The sequence below is a fragment of the Theropithecus gelada genome, chromosome 14 (assembly GCF_003255815.1).
Source record: "Theropithecus gelada isolate Dixy chromosome 14, Tgel_1.0, whole genome shotgun sequence".
In the NCBI taxonomy this organism is placed as follows: domain Eukaryota; kingdom Metazoa; phylum Chordata; class Mammalia; order Primates; family Cercopithecidae; genus Theropithecus; species Theropithecus gelada.
The window spans coordinates 7,614,633-7,631,950 of record NC_037682.1 but is presented as its reverse complement, the minus strand read 5'-3'; the positions used below and the strand labels follow the sequence as shown (position 1 = coordinate 7,631,950).

The 17,318-nt window shown below is 55.6% G+C and overlaps 1 protein-coding gene across 2 annotated transcripts; it reads left to right on the top strand.

Moving 5' to 3' along the window:
• Nucleotides 1–1,092: 1,092 nt before the first annotated feature.
• RHOD (ras homolog family member D) lies at nucleotides 1,093–16,942 on the top strand. 2 transcript variants are annotated; one of them, XM_025356706.1, is made up of 5 exons: nucleotides 1,093–1,303; nucleotides 9,596–9,683; nucleotides 10,765–10,874; nucleotides 14,717–14,851; nucleotides 16,361–16,942. In XM_025356706.1, exons 1-5 carry the CDS (start codon nucleotides 1,172–1,174, stop codon nucleotides 16,526–16,528), a joined length of 633 nt encoding a protein of 210 aa, XP_025212491.1. In that variant the 5' UTR covers nucleotides 1,093–1,171; the 3' UTR covers nucleotides 16,529–16,942. The 2 variants fall into 2 exon arrangements, with proteins under 2 accessions (XP_025212491.1, XP_025212492.1); XM_025356707.1 differs by lacking the exons at nucleotides 9,596–9,683; nucleotides 10,765–10,874.
• The last annotated feature ends 376 nt before the right edge of the window (nucleotides 16,943–17,318 follow it).

The following is a 17,318-nucleotide window of genomic DNA, read 5'->3' as shown; positions in this document are numbered from 1 at the left end:
TGGGGTTTCACCGGGTTAGCCAGGATGGTCTCGATCTCCTGACCTTGTGATCCGCCCATCTCAGCCTCCCAAAGCCTTGTGCCCATTTTTAAAAGATTTTAACTCTGGCCATTAGGAGAAGTGGAGGGATCAGGTGACAATGAGTTCCCAGTTCAATGCTGGATTTACTGCTGGCATCCAAAGTGCTCCACTGGGCAAGCACCAGCTCCTCTTGCTGCACCACTGTGCAAGGGAGACTCACCCTCTGCGGGGGCGGGGGGGCAGCATTCCGCTCCGGCCTCCACAGCCTCGCCCCTGCCGCTCTCTCCTGTGGAACACCTTCTCCCTCCCCCATCTGACTGTGTCTCACTTTTTCCTCAAGACTCTGAAGGGCTTCCTGACTCACTCAACCTGGGCGAGGAGCTCCTTTCCCCTACTCCTGTCCCGCTGCCTGTCCCTACCCCCGTTGTAGTTCTGATCACACTGATGTCCTGCCTGTCTACTATTCTAGGCTGTGGGCTTCTCAAGGCAGGGCCTGGATTTTATCTTGAACAATTCAGGGTCCCCAGGCCCTTGGGCACCAGGAGGACGTCTCATGGTGCAATAATAAGAAACACACTTTATAGAGGGAAGGTTCCATCTCTTTCCCTAGATCGTGGCCAGCCAGGGTGTCAGGTGGCTGCCCACCTTCAGCAAAACTTCCTGGTGCTGGCGGAGGGAGGCAGGCCAGGCCTCGTAGGGCCAGTGAAGGGGGTCATCCGCTTCCCACCTGGCATGAAACGCCTGTGTTGTGCTCCGTCCTAAGCCCCCTGGGGAAATGCACCATTCATTCACTCATTCAGTAAAGGTCACTGGCTGCTACCTGGGATCTGGGACCCAGCCCGTGAGCACACCCCCGCCCACACTGTCATGGTCCCGCTGTTTGTCTTCTCCCTTCCGACCTCCCATGGCCCCAGCGCGGCCCGCTCACAGTAGGTGCTCGGGCAGCGTTTCTTCAAGGACCTAGACGGCCTTGAGAGGAAGGGCCCCAGCCCAGCCGCCCGGGCCTCTCACCTGGCTCTCGGGGCGCCCGGCTCGCACTTCCTCCCGCCGCCCCGCCCCTTCCACATTCTTGCCCCGCCGGGCCTGCCCCGCGCAGTCTGGGTCCCTGCGCTGCAGCCGCCCGCCCGCCCTCTCCGCGCCCGGCCCCGGGATGACGGCGGCCCAGGCCGCGGGCGAGGAGGCGCCGCCAGGCGTGCGGTCGGTCAAGGTGGTCCTGGTGGGCGACGGCGGCTGCGGGAAGACGTCGCTGCTGATGGTCTTCGCCGATGGGGCCTTCCCCGAGGTGAGTGCCCGGCGTCTTCGCCTCGCCCGGTTCCGCCCGCGCGCCCGGGTGTGCAGGTCCGTGCCGGACGGCCCAGGCTGTGCGTCTGCCCCGGCCTCCGAGGGGTCTCCCAGCGGGGCCTGGAGTCCAGGGCAGAGTTCTTCTCCCCCAGCCATTGGGAATGAAGGCCTCAGTGATGTTATCTGTAAAGCGGGAGGAATGGCACCTACCGGGGAGGGGTGTCACAAGGACTGAGTGAGGCGACCTGGGTGCACACAAGATCCTAAGACAGCACTTGGCCGCACAATTCCGCCAAGAGGGCCTGAGGGCTTGGGAGCCAGACTGCCTAGGTTAAAATTATGGCTTTGCCACTTACAGCTGTGTGCCCTTGCGAGCGTCCCCTAACCCCGCTGTGCCCGTGTCCCTAACTACATCACAGGTGAGTGACAGCGCCCACCGCACAGGGTCACTGTGACAGTGAGTTAATAGATGTCAAGCACTCAGCCCCGGGCTGCGCACAGGAAGTACTCACGGAGAGTTGGCACATGTCACTCTTGGGAAACAAATTCTCCCCTCCAGCTCTTGCCGCTGGAATGCATGTGCCATGGGCTCTTCCTTGGAGGGTCGGAGCACACCAGCTGTAGCCTCAGCTGCTGGGCCCGCGTCTCTGCTCTCCTCTTATGAGCCCCGTGCCCTTTTGTAACCTGCTTAGCTTCTCTGAGCCTCAGTTTCCTCACAACAACCCCATGGGGTAGAGGGACTGTAGGGCGGTGGTGAGGTGGAGCCCAGGGAAGGCTGATAGGCAGCTCCGGTGCGGTACCTGGCACGTCGTTGGCGCTGTAGGCATGCCCACTGTTAATCCGTCCTGACATGCTGACTGCCCAGGCAGACTCCACAGGCACCAGGCGGCCCCTGCTCTGCCACCTCTCAGCTCTGTTGTCCTGGGAGTCCAGGGAGTTGCTCCCAGCATCTCCTTTTTTTTTTTTTTTTTTTTTGAGACAGAGTCTCACTGTCACCCAGGCTGGAGTGATATTGGCACAGTCTCGGCTCACTGCAACCTCCGCCTCTCCGGCTCAAGTGATTCTCTTGCCTCAGCCCCCTGAGAAGCTGGGATTATAGGCACCCAATACCACGCCTGGCTAATTTTTTTTATTATTTTATTTTTGAGACGGAGTCTCGCTCTATCACCCAGGCTAGAGTGCACTGGAGCAATCTCGGCTCACTGCAACCTCCGCCTCCCAGGTTCAAGTGATTCTCCCACCTCAGCCTCCTGAGTAGCTGGGACTACAGGTGCGTGCTACCGTGCCCAGCTAATTTTTGTATTTTTTTTAGTAGAGACAGCATTTCACCATGTTGGCCAGAATGGTCTCCATCTCTTGAACTCGTGATCCGCCCGCCTTGGCCTCCCAAAGTGCTGGGATTACAGGTGTGAGCCACCTCGCCTGGCCAATTTTTTTATTTTTAGTGGAGACGGGGTTTTGCCTTATTGGTCAGGCTGGTCTCGAACTCCTGGCCTCAAGCGATCTGCCCGCCTCAGCCTCCCAAAGTGCTGGAAATACCAGCTTAAGCCACCGCAACTGGCATTCTTCCTTCTTTTCTTCCCAGCATCCTCAAAGCCCCTGGGGTTGTACAGGTGCTGGGGCATCTGAGCACAAGCAGGACGGGTCGGGCCTACCCTGGTTCTTATCACACTGTAGTTCTTATCACGATGATGTCCTGCCTGTCTCCCACCCTTGGCTGTGACCCCCCGGGCTGTATTGGGCCCCGCCATGGCTTTCTGCTGCAGTGGCATTGAGTCACTTTTGTTTAGTGGCTTGTGGAGCTCATGTCACCTCCTTTGATCAGTCATACTTTTTTTTAAGTTGGGGGAAACATGTTTCTGGATGCTGCCCATGGGAACCCAACAATGAGGGCACCCAGGGAAGAGCACTACACAGGGACAGGTGGCCCAGGCCCAGGGGAAGGCACCTGATGGGCAGGGGCTGGAGGGCTGGTGCCTCACCACCAGCTCTGAAATGTCCTTGATGGTGAGACCATCCCAGCTTCAGAGCAGCTCTGACGTGGAAATGGGCGTCTTGCAGTTGATAAGATGTGAATGCTTTGAGGGACATGCTGGGGCAGGCCAGAAATGGGGGGAGGGCATGCTTGTCACCAGGAAAATGGGCCGGATTTGTCCAGGCTCTTCCCCTGTCTGGGGGCCCTGGGTTCCCTGGAGCAGGAGAGTCCTCTTCTTTTAAAGAGCCCACAATGGGCCAGGCGTGGTGGCTCATGCCTGTAATCCCAGCTCTCTGGGAGGCCAAGGCGGGTGGATCAGCTGAGGTCAGGAGTTCAAGACCAGCCTGGCCAACATGGTGAAACCCCGTGTCTACCAAAAATACAAAAAAAAGTACCCGGGCATAGTGGCACACGCCTGTAATCCCAGCTACTCGGGAAGCTGAGGCAGGAGAATCGCTTGAATTCAGGAGGCGGAGGTTGCAGTGAACCAAGATCGCTCCACTGCACTCTAGCTCGGGGACAATCGAGCGAGACTCTGTCTCAAAAAAAAAAAAATTATATATATATATATATATATATATATATATATCCCACAATGTGCAAGAGCTGGAAAGGGTTCATTTTGCAGATGGGAAAACTGAGTCCAGAGCCCAGAGGCTTGCCTGGGGGCACATGGCTTAGTGGGGGCAGCACTGATCTAGACCCCTGGTCTTCCCACTCCCTACCAGGGCCTTCTCCACAGCCCCCAGTGATCTGCCTGCTGGACCCAGCCTCCTCCTGCCCCTGTCTCTAGCACCAGACTCTTCCTCCAGGCAGCCCTTGAAGCCCAAGGGGCCAGCAGCCAGGAGGCTGGAGTCCCATCTCCCAGACTTCCTGCACACAGCAAAGGGCCGAGAGCAGCCTGAGGATTTGGAGGGACCTCCGTGACCCTCATCCGGCTGTGGCCCAACCCTGGGTTCAGAGCAGCAGGGGAGGGCAAGGTGGAGAGAACTCCTAGAACAGGGGGGAGCCGCAGGCTGGGCTGCCAGCCTCTGCCCAGTCCTGGCTGGCATTTGGGGCTGCAACCATTCCCACAGGTTCAAAGCCTAGCAGCCCCCACACCAGCATGGGGATAGGAGGCGGTGAAGAGCACCCGGCCCTGCTGGCTAGAGGTCTGGAGGGCAGACCCGAACCTGAGTCATCTCTGTCTTGGTCCAGCACAGGCTCAGCCCTTCTTTTCTGGCTGAGGACGGCCTAACAGATAAGGTTAGGTGCCATTGGTCCCATGGACAGAGGGTGACCCTGCCTGGGGGTCAAAGAACAACACAACAGAAGGTATAGACAGAGTCTCTAGGATGACCTCCCGAGTGGGGGAAAGGGCTGTGACAGTTACAAGCCAGAGGGGAAACCCAGCCCCTTTCTGCCTCCAGGAACTGGAGTTGGTAACCTCAGGAAAGGCAGGTGGCTGGGGACAGAGCCTGGCCTCTGCAGCCAGAAAGACCTAGCTCTGTCACTAGCCAGCTGTTCAGTGTGTCACCTTGAACAAGTCATTTCCTCTCTCTGAACATCATCAGAAAGTGAAGATTGTACTGATGTTCCAAGCTTGCCAGGATCAGAGACGGCGCCAGTACACAGCCACGCACAGATCCTTAGAGAATGGTAGGTGATGGTGTCATTACCATGGGCATTTGCAAAGCACTGAAACATGTTTCCCAAGAGATTCCCAGCAGGCTGCCCTGCAGCTCAGATCAAGAAGGTGACTTAGTGGGTGGTCAAGCTGGGAGCTCAGCTGCAAGGGCACCAGTGCCCTTCACAATGAGAGGCCCCTACTCTAGGACAAAGGTCAGAAGCTGGGGAGGGGCTGGGGGTATTAGTCCATTTTCACACTGCTATAAAGAACTACCTGAGACTGGGTAATTTATAAAGAAAAGAGGTTGGCGGGGCACAGTGGCTCACGCCTGTAATCCCAGCACTTTGGGAGGCCGAGGCAAGCGGATCACCTGAGGTCAGGAGTTTGAGACCAGCCTGACCAACATGGCGAAACCCCGTCTCTACTAAAAATACAAAAATTAGCCAGGCGTGGTGGCAAGCACCCATAATCCCAGCTACTTGGGAGGCTGAAGCGAGAGAATCGCTTGAACCTGGAAGGTGGTGGTTGCAGTGAGCTGAGATCGTGCCACTGCACTCCAGCCTGGGTGACAGAGCGAGACTCCGTCTCAAAAAAAAAAAAAAGAAAAGAAAAGAGATTTAATTGATTCACAGCTCTGCATGGCTGGCGAGGCCTCAGCAAACCTATAATCATGGTGGAAGGTGAAGTGGAACCAAGGCACTTCTTACGTGGCAGCAGGAGAGAGAAAGAGAGAAGGGGGAAGCACCACACTTTTGAACCATCAGGTCTCGTAAGAACGTCCTCACTGTTGGCCAAGCATGGTGGCTCACATCTGTAATCCCTGCTCTTTGGGAGGCCGAGGTGGGCAGATCACTTGAGGTCAAGAGTTCGAGTCCAGCCTGGCCAATATTGTAAAACCCCGTCTCTACTAAAAGTACAAAAATTAGGCTGGGCACGGTGGCTCACGCCTGTGATCCCAGCCTTTGGGAGGCCAAGGCGGGTGGATCACCTGAGGTCGGAAGTTCGAGACCAGCCTGACCAACGTGGAGAAACCCTGTCTCTACTAAAAATACAAAATTAGCCAGGCATGGTGGCACATGTATGTAATCTCAGCTACTCAGGAGGCTGAGGCAGGAGAATCGCTTGAACGTGGGAGGCAGAGGTTGCGGTAAGCAGAGATCGTGCTATTGTACTCCAGCCTGGGCAACAAGAGCGATACTCCGTCTCAAAAAAACCAAAAAAACAAAAATTAGCCGGGTGTGGTGACACACGTGTAATCTCAGCTACTCAGGAGGCGGAGGCAGGAGAATCACTTGAACCCAGGAGGCAGAGGCTGCAGTGAGCAAGATCACACTACTGCACTCCAGCCTGGCTCCGTCAAAAAAAGAAAAATCTCCCTCACTATCACAAGAACAGCATGGGGGAAACCACCTTCACGATTCAATCACCTCCCACCAGATCCTTCCCTCGACACGTGGGCATTACAATTTGAGATGAGATTTGTGTGGGGACACGCAGCCAATCCATATCACTGGAGAAAGTGTCACCACCTGGAAGGACGGATGGGGGCTCTTGTGGACACTGCTCCTGGCCACCAGCTTTCCCGGTGGTGAGCATTTATGCTGGGGCCTCATCTGCCAGTCCATCCTCCCTCCCACATCATGGCGTGACACTCTTCCCCTTTAACCAGTGAGGAGACTGCCCTAAGGACACATAGCTGGTGAGTGCCGGAGCTGGGTCTTAAGCCAGGCACATCTAAACCTAAAGCTAGTGCTCCTAGCTACCAGGTCACACTGCCCCCACCAGGCAAAGGGCCTGAGGGAGGGCACTCTGAGTGGGCAAGGGGGGATGGAGAGGTAGGTGACGCCCTTGCCTCTTCCTGTTGGTTCCTCTTGGTAGAGGGAGTGACAGCATGTCTAGAGTCTGGGGTGGGGCCAGCCCTTACCTCAAGGCTATCCCAACTTTTCCATCTTCCTCAGCTGCCCACTCTGAGACCTGCCTTTCTCCCCACCCTACTCCCTGCAGCTTCCCTGGAGGATGGTGCTGACCCACTGCTCAGGTGCTGCCCCTCCCAGCTGGTCAGGGCCTGACTCAGAGGACCAGCGGGCAGGCAGGCAGGCGGGCAGGCGTGAAATTCTCCTGAGTCATGGGCAGGTGGGGGCCCCACCTGGCATGGGAAGGGAATAGGATAGGGGCCCTGCCGACTGTGGCCGTACCAACCAGCCCTGAGCAGGCAGTCGAGGGTTAGGGACCTAACAGCAGGCAGCCCAGCATGCCTCTTGGAGCAGAGGGCACAGGTTGTGGCAGAGTTTTGCAAACCCATCTTTCAAAAGCTCCCTCTTCATTCCTGCATTTTCATCTGTGTACAAAACCTGGCCTGTTGCCCGTTCATCTCACCTTCATGGAAAGGCAGTGAGCTTAGGCTGGGCAAGGCTGGAATAAGGGGCCTCTGTCCTGGGCGACCTCCTCCCAAGCCCAGGCAGGACAAAGAAGAAAGGCCCAAACATGGGACACTGGTCTGGGAGTGGTGGCTCACACCCGTAATCCCAGCACTTTGGGAGGCCAAGGCAGGTGGATCGTGTGAGTCCAGGAGTTCAAGACCAGCCTGGGCAACATAGCAAGACCCCATCTCTACAAAAAATACAAAAAATTAGTTTGGGAGGTTAAGGTGGGTTGATTGCTTGAGTTCAGGAGTTTGAGACCAGCCTGGGCAACATGGCAAAACCCTGTCTCTACGATAAAAGAAAAAGAAAAATTAGCCAGGCATGGTGGCCCACATCTGTAATCCCAGCTACTCAGGAGGCTGAGGTAGGAGAATCACTTGAGCCTGGGAGACAGAGGTTGCAGTGAGTCAAGATCGCGCCACTGCACTGCCTGGGTGACAGAGTGAGACCCTATTTAAAAAAAAAAAAAAAAAAAAAGGCAGGGCGTGCTGGCTCATACCTATAATCCCAGCACTTTGGGAGGCCGAGGTGGGTGGATCACTTGAGTCCAGGAGTTCAAGACCAGCCTGGTCTTGTATCTCTACTAAAAATACTTTTAGTAGATACTCCTTTGTATCTCTACTAAAAATACAAAAATTACCTGGGTGTGCTGGTGTGTGCTTGTAATCCCAGCTACTCTCAAGGCTGAGGCAGAAGAATCATTTGAACCCAGGAGGCAGAGGGTGCAGTGACCAAGAGATCACGCCATTGTACTCCAGCCTAGATGACAGAGCAGGACTCTCTCTCAAAAAAAAAAAAAAAAAAAAAAAAGCCCGGGTGCGGTGGCTCACGCCTGTAATCCCAGCACTTTGGGAGGCCGAAGTGGGTGGATCATGAAGTCAGGAGTTCAAGACCAGCCTGACCAACATGGTGAAACCCTATCTCTACTAAAAATACAAAACTTAGCCGGGCATGGTGGCGCGTGTCTGTAGTCCCAGCTACTCGGGAGGCTGAAGCAGGAGAATCCCTTGAACCTGGGAGGTGGAGGTTGCAGTGAGCCAAGATCACACCATTGCACTGCAGCCTGGGCGATAGAGTGAGACTCTGTCTCAAAAAAAGAAAAGAAAAAAAAAAGGTGGAAGGCGCATTGGGGGATTCTGGTAAGGGATCAGGAAAGGCATCCCAGAAAGGTGAAGGTAGCATTTAATAGGGGTCTTGTTTGGATTGTGAGAGGTTGAGAGGCAAAGAAGGAACCCCAAAAAGGTGCGAGTTCCCCAGGGCAGGGATTGAGTCTTTTGTTGCCTGCTTCCCAGTGTCCAGAATTGGGCCTAGAGAAGGTGCTAATGCTGCTGAATGAATAGATGAATGAACAAACGAACAAAGCAAGGCATGAATAAACATGTAGGTTAATGGTGTTCTAGGAAAGGGGGACAACATGAATGAAGGCTCAGAAATGGGAGTCCCACTAGCATGTGCCTGTGGTCCCAGTTCTTGGGAGGCAGAGGCAGGAGGATTGCGTGAGCCCAGGAGTTTGGGGCTACAGTGAGCTATGGTGCCTGTGAATAGCTGCTGCACTCCAGCCTGGGAAACACAGGGAGACCCTGTCTGTGAAAAAAAGGAAAACTGGGAGTCCCCTGCCCCCATCCAGAGGGCAATGATAAAAATAACAGTAGCTGGCATGTAGATGTGCTTATTTTATGCCAGGCCCTGAGCTAAGGGCTCTGCATGGAATATCTCACTGAATCCTTATAGCGGCACTGTGGTAGGGACTTTTTTTTTTTTTTTTTTTTTTTTTTTGAGACGGAGTCCCACTCTGTCACCCAGGCTGGAGTGCAATGGCGCTATCTCGGCTCACTGCAACATCCACCTCCTGGGTTCAAGCGATTCCCCTGCCTCAGCCTCCCAAGTAGCTGGGATTACAGGCGTGCGCCACCACGCCTGGCTAATTTTTGTATTTTTAGTAGAGACAAAGTTTCACCATGTTGGCCAGGCTGGTCTCGAACTCCTGGTCTCAAGGCCCACCTCAGCCTCCCAAAGTGCTGGGATTACAGGGGTCAGCCATGGCGCCGGGCTGGTAGGGACTTTCAATATTCCCATTTCACGACTGAGAACAAAGCTCGGGAGGTTCAGGACTTTGCAAAAGCAGACAGGCTCTGGACCAGCACCCCAGGCAGGCCGAGGAGGAGGCTTCTCACAAACAACTATACTCCACTGACTCCCAAGACGGGGGCAGTGCTGTGGACAGACCAAGTCCCCAACGCCTCTCAAAGCCTCCTCACAGCCTCCCCCTGCCCTGCTTCTCCTCAGAGCTACACCCCCACCGTGTTTGAGCGGTACATGGTCAACCTGCAAGTGAAAGGCAGACCTGTGCACCTCCACATCTGGGACACAGCAGGTGGGTGTGCTGGGGCAGGGGCAGGGTGGGAGGGGCTTCCGTGGGCCCCAGATGCCTGGGACAGATTCCGCTCTGCTTCCTTCTGAACCAGGGAGGCCAGCCAGTCTCCCAGGGACAGGCGCGGGCCAGGAGTGGGCCCAGGAGTCTGAGCCCTCTTTGCCTCTGCAGCCGTGTCCACCTGCACCCCCAGCACCCCAGGGCTGCCCACTACGTCTTGGAGGCAAGCAGGAATCCAGCACTTTGCTTTCAGGACTGTTCCTGGCCTTCTGAGCACTCCACCCTGCTTTTAGCTTCTGTAGGATCTGCCTGTCCGTGGCCTCTGCCCTCCAGCCTCCTGACCTTGCCTATACCAGGGTGAGCTCTGAGCTAAACTCAGGGCATCCCAGCAGCCCTCTTAGTTGGATGGGTTAAGATGTCTTTGCCGGCCGGGCGCGGTGGCTCAAGCCTGTAATCCCAGCACTTTGGGAGGCCGAGGCGGGTGGATCACGAGGTCAGGAGATCGAGACTATCCTGGCTAACATGGTGAAACCCCGTCTCTACTAAAAATACAAAAAACTAGCCGGGCGAGGTGGCGGGCGCCTGTAGTCCCAGCTACTCGGGAGGCTGAGGCAGGAGAATGGCGGGAACCCGGGAGGCGGAGCTTGCAGTGAGCCGAGATCGCGCCACTGCACTCCAGCCCGGGCGACAGAGCGAGACTCCGTCTCAAAAAAAAAAAAAAAAAAAAAAAAAAAAAAAAGATGTCTTTGCCAGGTTCCCACCTACCCCTTATTTCTCACTCCTAAGCTCAGAGCAAAGCCAGCTTCTGAGCAGTTGGCCCCAGTTCCTCCAGGTGGTGCCAGGCCTGGCCTCTGCCTTGCCCGCCATCCCTTCCAGACACCCCACAGGCAGAGGTGAGCACTGCCCCAAGGGCGCACTCACATGGAGTAGCCACCTCAGAGCCAAATTTGTGCCAGACTCTGAGGCAAAAAACTAGGCCCTGTCCCCAGAAGCTCCCCATCTGATGGGGTGACCTCCTGACATCGGGGCGGTGCTGACAGGGGCCAGGAGCCCTGAAGGCAGTGACCACCCCCACTCTGCCCAGGGCAAGACGACTATGACCGCCTGCGGCCCCTGTTCTACCCTGACGCCAGTGTCCTGCTGCTCTGCTTTGATGTCACCAGCCCGAACAGCTTTGACAACGTCTTTAACCGGGTAGGTATCGGGGGACAGGGAGGCATAGCCCCCATAGCAAGGCCACTCCACTCTGCCACCCACCCTTGATGCAACTGACTGTCAGAGCGTGGCAGGCCCAAAATGATACTCATTCCAGAGCCTTTGGTGTATATATGGGGAAACTGAAGCCCAGAGTGGGGCAGTGGCTTGCCCAGGGTCTCTGGCACAGGGATTTGGTGGCAGCATCTGCCTTTCTGACTCCCAGTACAGTGCTCCTTGCCTACCCTATGCTGCAGACTCTGAACACTATGGCTCCTCCCACTGCGGCTCTGCCTGAGGTTGCTGGGTGACCCAGAGGCTCCTGCATCTCCCCAGCCCGTGCCTGCCCGAGGTGCACGAACCGTCAAGTCAGAGCGCAGCAGCTCTGCGTGGCTGCTGGTTCTCAGAGGCTAGTCATGGATATCAGGGATGTGGCCCCTTGAATTCCTCTGCTCCAGCTGCCTTTAGCCATGGCACAGCCCCTCACCCACTGCTGCCAGGGCCTCTGAGTTTCTGCAGGGTACAGCCCACGACAGTATTTGCAGCAACAGCAACAACAATGGCGACAATTTTAAGGACTGACCATGTGCCAGGCACTGTTCTGGGTACTTGTATGTATTTACTCATTTACTCCCCTGGCCAGCCTTATGGAGTGTTATTATTCCCGGATCCAGTCACTCATCCAAAGATACACATCTATTAAAGTGGTAACACTGGGATTTGAACCCTGGCAGGCTGCCCCGCCCATTCATTCAGAACAAATGATTGAGCACATTTGTTCTGGTGCTGTTTGGGCATTGGGGACCAGGAGAGATGGTGGTGCCTGGGACCAGGGTGGAGTGACAAGAAGGAGGTTCATTCTGAATCGGTCTGGAAGGCGGAGTTTGCTCATGATCGGGGTTTCCTGTTGGATTGGATGTGGGTGGGAGGGAGGAGTTTTTACCAGAGCAGCTGGAAGGTGGAGTTGCCCTTGGCCAGGATGAGAAGGAGCAAGCTGGGGACTGGAGTGGGACATCCTAGGGGAGGTGTGCCAGGCAGGCAGTGCCAGGCATGCGTCTGCAGTTCCTCCTAGCAGGCAGTCCGGCTGGGCAGCCTCAATGCAGCCGCATATTTATAAGCTACAGGTGCAGTAAAGCCTGGGGGAGGCTGCCCGGCGAGGGAGAGCAGCCAGAGGGGAGGAAAGGCTGAAGCCCAGGGAGAGAAGGAGGAGGGCAAGGCCCCATAAGACCTAGGAGAGCCAGGAGAGTGGGGTCCTGGGGTGAACTGCAGGCTCAGTCAGGTAGGAGGGAGTGATGCCCAGGGTCAGTGCTATTGAGGGATTGGTAGGAGCAGGGCTGAGGATCCACTAGTGGAGGCCGGGCGCGGTGGCTCACGCCTTGTAATCCCAGCACTTTGGGAGGCCGAGGAGGGCGGATCATTTGAGGTCAGGAGTTTGAGACCAGCCTGACCAACATGGTGAAACCCCATCGCTACTAAAACTACAAAAATTAGCCGGGTGTGGTGGCACATGCTTATAACCCCAGCTACTTGGGAGGCTGAGGCAGGAGAATTGCTTGAACCTGGGAGGTGGAGGTTGCAGTGAGCCGACATTGCACCACTGCACTCCAGCCTGGGCAACAGAGCTAGACTCTGTCTCAAAAAACAGAGGATTCACTGCTGGGTTCAGTGGGAGCCACCAAGGAAATCTTCCTCATGGGCAGTTTCGGTGGATGGGTAGGGTGTAGGGAATCTGCCAGGGACCCCACAAAGGCCCCATTTGCTTCCAGGAATGAGGTAGTTTGACGCCAATTTGTTTGTTTGTTTTGAGATGGAGTCTCACTCTGTCTCCCAGGCTGGAGTGCAGTGGTACAATCTGGGCTCACTGCAACCTCCACCTCCCGAGTTCAAGCGATTCTCCTGCCTCAGCCTCCCGAGTAGCTGGGATTACAGGCTTGAGCCACCAAGCCCGGTTGATGCCAATTTTTATCTGGCAAGTTTGACGCCTGAACCGGCCGACTTAGTGCTCCTAGAGATAGAAAGCCCCCTCGGGATCCCTGGCTCCCCAGCTGTAGTCCAGGCTGAAAGAACTCGGCCCTGGTGGCCTCACATTCCGCAGAGCAGCCCTCCCTCCACCAGTCAAGCAGTTGAGGCAGACAGCGGCAACCATTTTGTAAGCAGATTGATTTATTTATTTATTTTTGAGACAGATTCTCATTCTGTCGCCCAGGCTGGAGTGCAGTGGCTCCATCTCAGCTCACTGCAACCTCCGCCTCCCGGGTTCAAGCGATTCTCCTGCCTCAGCCTCTGGAGCAGCTGGGACCACAGGCGCCGCCACCATGCCCGGCTAATTTTTGTATTTCTAGTAGAGACGGGGTTTCCCATTGTTGGCCAGGCTGGTCTCCAACTCCTGACCTCAGGTGATCTGCCTGCCTCAGCCTCCCAAAGTGCTGGGATTATAGGCGTGAGCCACCGAGCCCGGCCTGGATTGATTGATTTATTTTTATCTTATTTATTTATTTATTTATTTTGAAATGGAGTTTCACTCTGTCACCCAGGCTGGAATGCGGTGGCGCAATCTCAGCTCACTGCAAACTTTGCCACCCAGGTTCAAACGATTCTCCCGCCTCAGCCTCCCGAGCAGCTGGGATTACAGGCACCCACCATCACACCCACCTAAATTTTGTATTTTTACTAGAGGTGGAGTTTCACCATGTTGGCCAGCCTGGTCTCGAACTCCTGACCTCAGGTGATCCATCCGCCTCAGGCTCCCAAAATTCTGGGATTACAGGCGTGAGCCACCACACCTGGCCCGGATTTGTTTTTGTTGTTGTTGTTTGTTTGTTTGTTTTGAGACGGAGTCTCGCTCTGTCGCCCAGGCTGGAGTGCAGTGGCCGGATCTCAGCTCACTGCAAGCTCTGCCTCCCGGGTTCATGCCATTCTCCTGCCTCAGCCTCCAGAGTAGCTGGGACTACAGGCACCAGCCACCTTGCCCAGCTAGTTTTTTGTATTTTTTTTTTTTTGGAGACGGAGTCTCGCTCTGTCACCCAGGCTGGAGTGCAGTGGCCAGATCTCAGCTCACTACAAGCTCCGCCTCCCAGGTTCACACCATTCTCCTGCCTTAGCCTCCCGAGTAGCTGGGACTACAGATGCCCGCCACCTCGCCCGGCTAGTTTTTTGTATTTTTTAGTAGAGACGGGGGTTTCACCGTGTTAACCAGGATGGTCTCGATCTCCTGACCTCGTGATCCGCCCATCTCGGCCTCCCAAAGTGCTGGGATTACAGGCTTGAGCCACCACGCCCGGCCAGTTTTTTGTATTTTTTAGTAGAGACGGGGTTTCACCGTGTTAGCCAGGATGGTCTCGATCTCCTGACCTCGTGATCCGCCCGTCTCGGCCTCCCAAAGTGCTGGGATTACAGGCTTGAGCCACCACGCCCGGCCTCCGGATTTGATTTTAAAGGATCACTTATTTCCTTATATGTTTTGCTCAGTTTAGTGGGTGTCTGTGAGGGCCCTTACCCTGCAGAGAGGCAGGATTCTAGAAGGGCAGGAGCAGGGCTCTGAGCCCCACCCCCAGGCTCAAATCCTGCCATTTCCAGCCAAGGCCAAGTTACGTCGCCTCTCTGTGCCTCAGTTACCGCATCTGTACAGTGGGATTGGTTATCAACTTGCTGCCGGGCCTTGGGGAATTAATGGGTCCATATGTGTAAATTCTTAGATGAGAGTCTGGTACCAAATAGTTTCTCCCTAGATGCTGGCTGTACTGATTATCAATATCAGAGCTCGGGCTGGGGAGCAGGAGAGTGGCCCACTGAGAGGGCCAGAACTCTCAAGGGCTCATACATGCCCCCTTGCCCCCCTGCAGTGGTACCCAGAAGTGAATCATTTCTGCAAGAAGGTGCCCATCATCGTCGTGGGCTGCAAGACCGACCTGCGCAAGGACAAATCACTGGTGAACAAGCTCCGAAGAAACGGGTTGGAGCCTGTGACCTACCACAGGGTAGGAAACCCAGCCTGAGGTGGGAGTTGGGGAGGACTGGCTAAGGGGACCTCTGGATGCCTCTCAGTGGCACTAGGCGTCCAGCATGCTCAGGGTGTAGGTCAGAGCTGGGGTTGTCTTAGAGGCTGTCGGTGTCAGGAACTTCCAGCACTTGGAAATGGTCCCTAGAATATGCTGGGAGCCTCCACCGGCAGAAGGGAGAACAAAGAAGTAGGCATATCAGAGTCAGTTCCACCACCAACCTGAGACCCAGAGAGGAGGCCCACATATTCAGACTGTGGGATCCTCTCTGCTACACGCCCGGGTTCATAGGAAGTTCATTTCTTGGTGCCTTGAGAGGCAAAGACGCCCAGCCCAGAATGGAGGTAAGAAACACAACGAAGGCTCGCTGGGCACAGTGGCTCACGCCTGTAATCCCAGCACTTGGGAGGCCAAGGTGGGTGGATCACTTGAGGTCAAGAGTTCGAGACCAGCCAGGGCAAAATAGTGAGACCCTGTCTCTACCAAAAATACAAAAAATTAGCCAGGTGGTGTGGTGGTGGGTGCCTGTAGTCCCAGCTACTCTGAAGGCTGAGGCAGGAGAATCACTTGAACCCGGTTGGCGGAGTTGCAGTCAGTTGAGATTGCACCACTGCACTCCAGCCTGGACGACAGAGCAAGACTCCGTCTCAGAAAAAAAGAAAAGAAAGAAAGAAAAAAGAAAAGAAAAAGAAACACAATGAAGGCCAGGCACAATGGCTCATGCCTGTAACCCTAGCACTTTGGGAGGACGAGGCTAGAGAATCATTTGAGTCCAGGAGTTTGAGACCAGCCTGGGCAACATAGGGAGACCCCATCTCTACAAAAAAGTAAAAAAAAAATAGCTGGGCTTGGTGGCCGCTCCTCTGATCCCAGCTACTTGGGAGGGTGAGGCGGGAGGATCCCTTGAGTCCAGAAGTTCGAGGTTACAGTGAGCCAAGATTGTACCACTGCACTCCAGCCTGGGCAACAGAGCAAGACCCCGTCTCAAAAAAACAAAAAAAAAAAGCCAGGGGTGGTGGCTCATCCCTGTAATCACAGCACTTGGGAGGCCAAGGCGGGTGGATCTCTTGATGTCAGGAGTTCGAGACCAGCCAGGGCAAAAGAGCAAGACCCTGTCTCTACCAAAATTACAAAAGATTAGCCAGGTGTGGTGGCGGGTGCCTGTAGTCCTAGCTACTCTGGAGGCTGAGGCAGGAGAATCACTTGAACCTGGTTGGCGGAGTTGCAGTGAGCTAAGATCGCACCACTGCACTGCACTCCAGCCTGGACAACAGAGCAAGACTCCATCTCAAAAAAAAAAAAAAAAGAAAAGGAAGAAAAGAAAAATAAATGTGCTAAAGTGCATGAGGGCGCTTGGGCAAGCCAGGGTACGGGAGCCATGGGTGCTCGGCAGACCCCACCTTCCACTCTTGTCCAGGGGAAGGAAGCGAGGACGTGAGGCCTGCCCATTGCCCCCTTCACAGCAGCCCCATCCACCTCTCCCTCTAGGGCCAGGAGATGGCGAGGTCCGTTGGCGCGGTGGCCTACCTCGAGTGCTCGGCTCGGCTCCATGACAATGTCCACGCCGTCTTCCAGGAGGCAGCCGAAGTGGCCCTCAGCAGCCGCGGTCGCAACTTCTGGCGGCGGATTACCCAGGGCTTTTGCGTGGTGACCTGAGCATCTCGGGGCGTCCCAGCAGCGCAGGAAGGGGCAGGGTGCTGACCTACTGCTGAGCTGCCTGGGCTGGACCCGGCCCCTAGGCTGTGACCACCGAACTGCACCACAACAGACGGGTGCCACCAAGGCCAAGCCCTGGGGCCTGGGAGTCTTGGACTGAGAAAGGGGGTTCCTGGGCCCACCTGCCCTATGTAGGGCTCATCCTGCTGTGCCCGAGAATCACTCACTGACCCCTTCGCCCGGTCCCGGACCGACATCCTGGAGCCGCCTGTGCAGCCTGATGCCCCCTCGTGGCTGCTCCCAGGGCTGCACCTGCCAGGACCTAAAGTTCTTAGGTCCCTCCTGCCAGGACCCACACCCGGCCCCATCCCACCTGTCATACTGGTAACTGTAACAAGGAAAACGACATCACTTGTCATTTGTGTCATGCCTCGTTTCTTTTTTCTTTTTTTTTTTTTTTTTTTTTTTGAGACGGAGTCTCGCTCTGTCACCCAGGCTGGAGTGCAGTGGCCGGATCTCAGCTCACTGCAAGCTCCGCCTCCCGGGTTCACGCCATTCTCCTGCCTCAGCCTCCCGAGTAGCTGGGACTACAGGCGCCCGCCGCCACGCCCGGCTAAGTTTTTGTATTTTTAGTAGAGACGGGGTTTCACCGTGTCAGCCAGGATGGTCTCGATCTCCTGACCTCGTGATCCGCCCGTCTCGGCCTCCCAAAGTGCTGGGATTACAGGCTTGAGCCACCGCGCCCGGCCTACTCTTTTTTCTTTTCTTTTTTTTTTTTTTTTTTTGAGAC

Excerpts from the sequence above, each read along its gene's own strand:
- RHOD (XM_025356706.1), top strand. The coding sequence starts at position 1,172 with ATGACGGCGGCCCAGGCCGCGGGCGAGGAGGCGCCGCCAGGCGTGCGG. Across the intron at positions 1,304-9,595 it reads CCGATGGGGCCTTCCCCGAG|AGCTACACCCCCACCGTGTT; the intron begins GTGAGTGCCCGG and ends GCTTCTCCTCAG. Across the intron at positions 9,684-10,764 it reads CCACATCTGGGACACAGCAG|GGCAAGACGACTATGACCGC; the intron begins GTGGGTGTGCTG and ends CACTCTGCCCAG.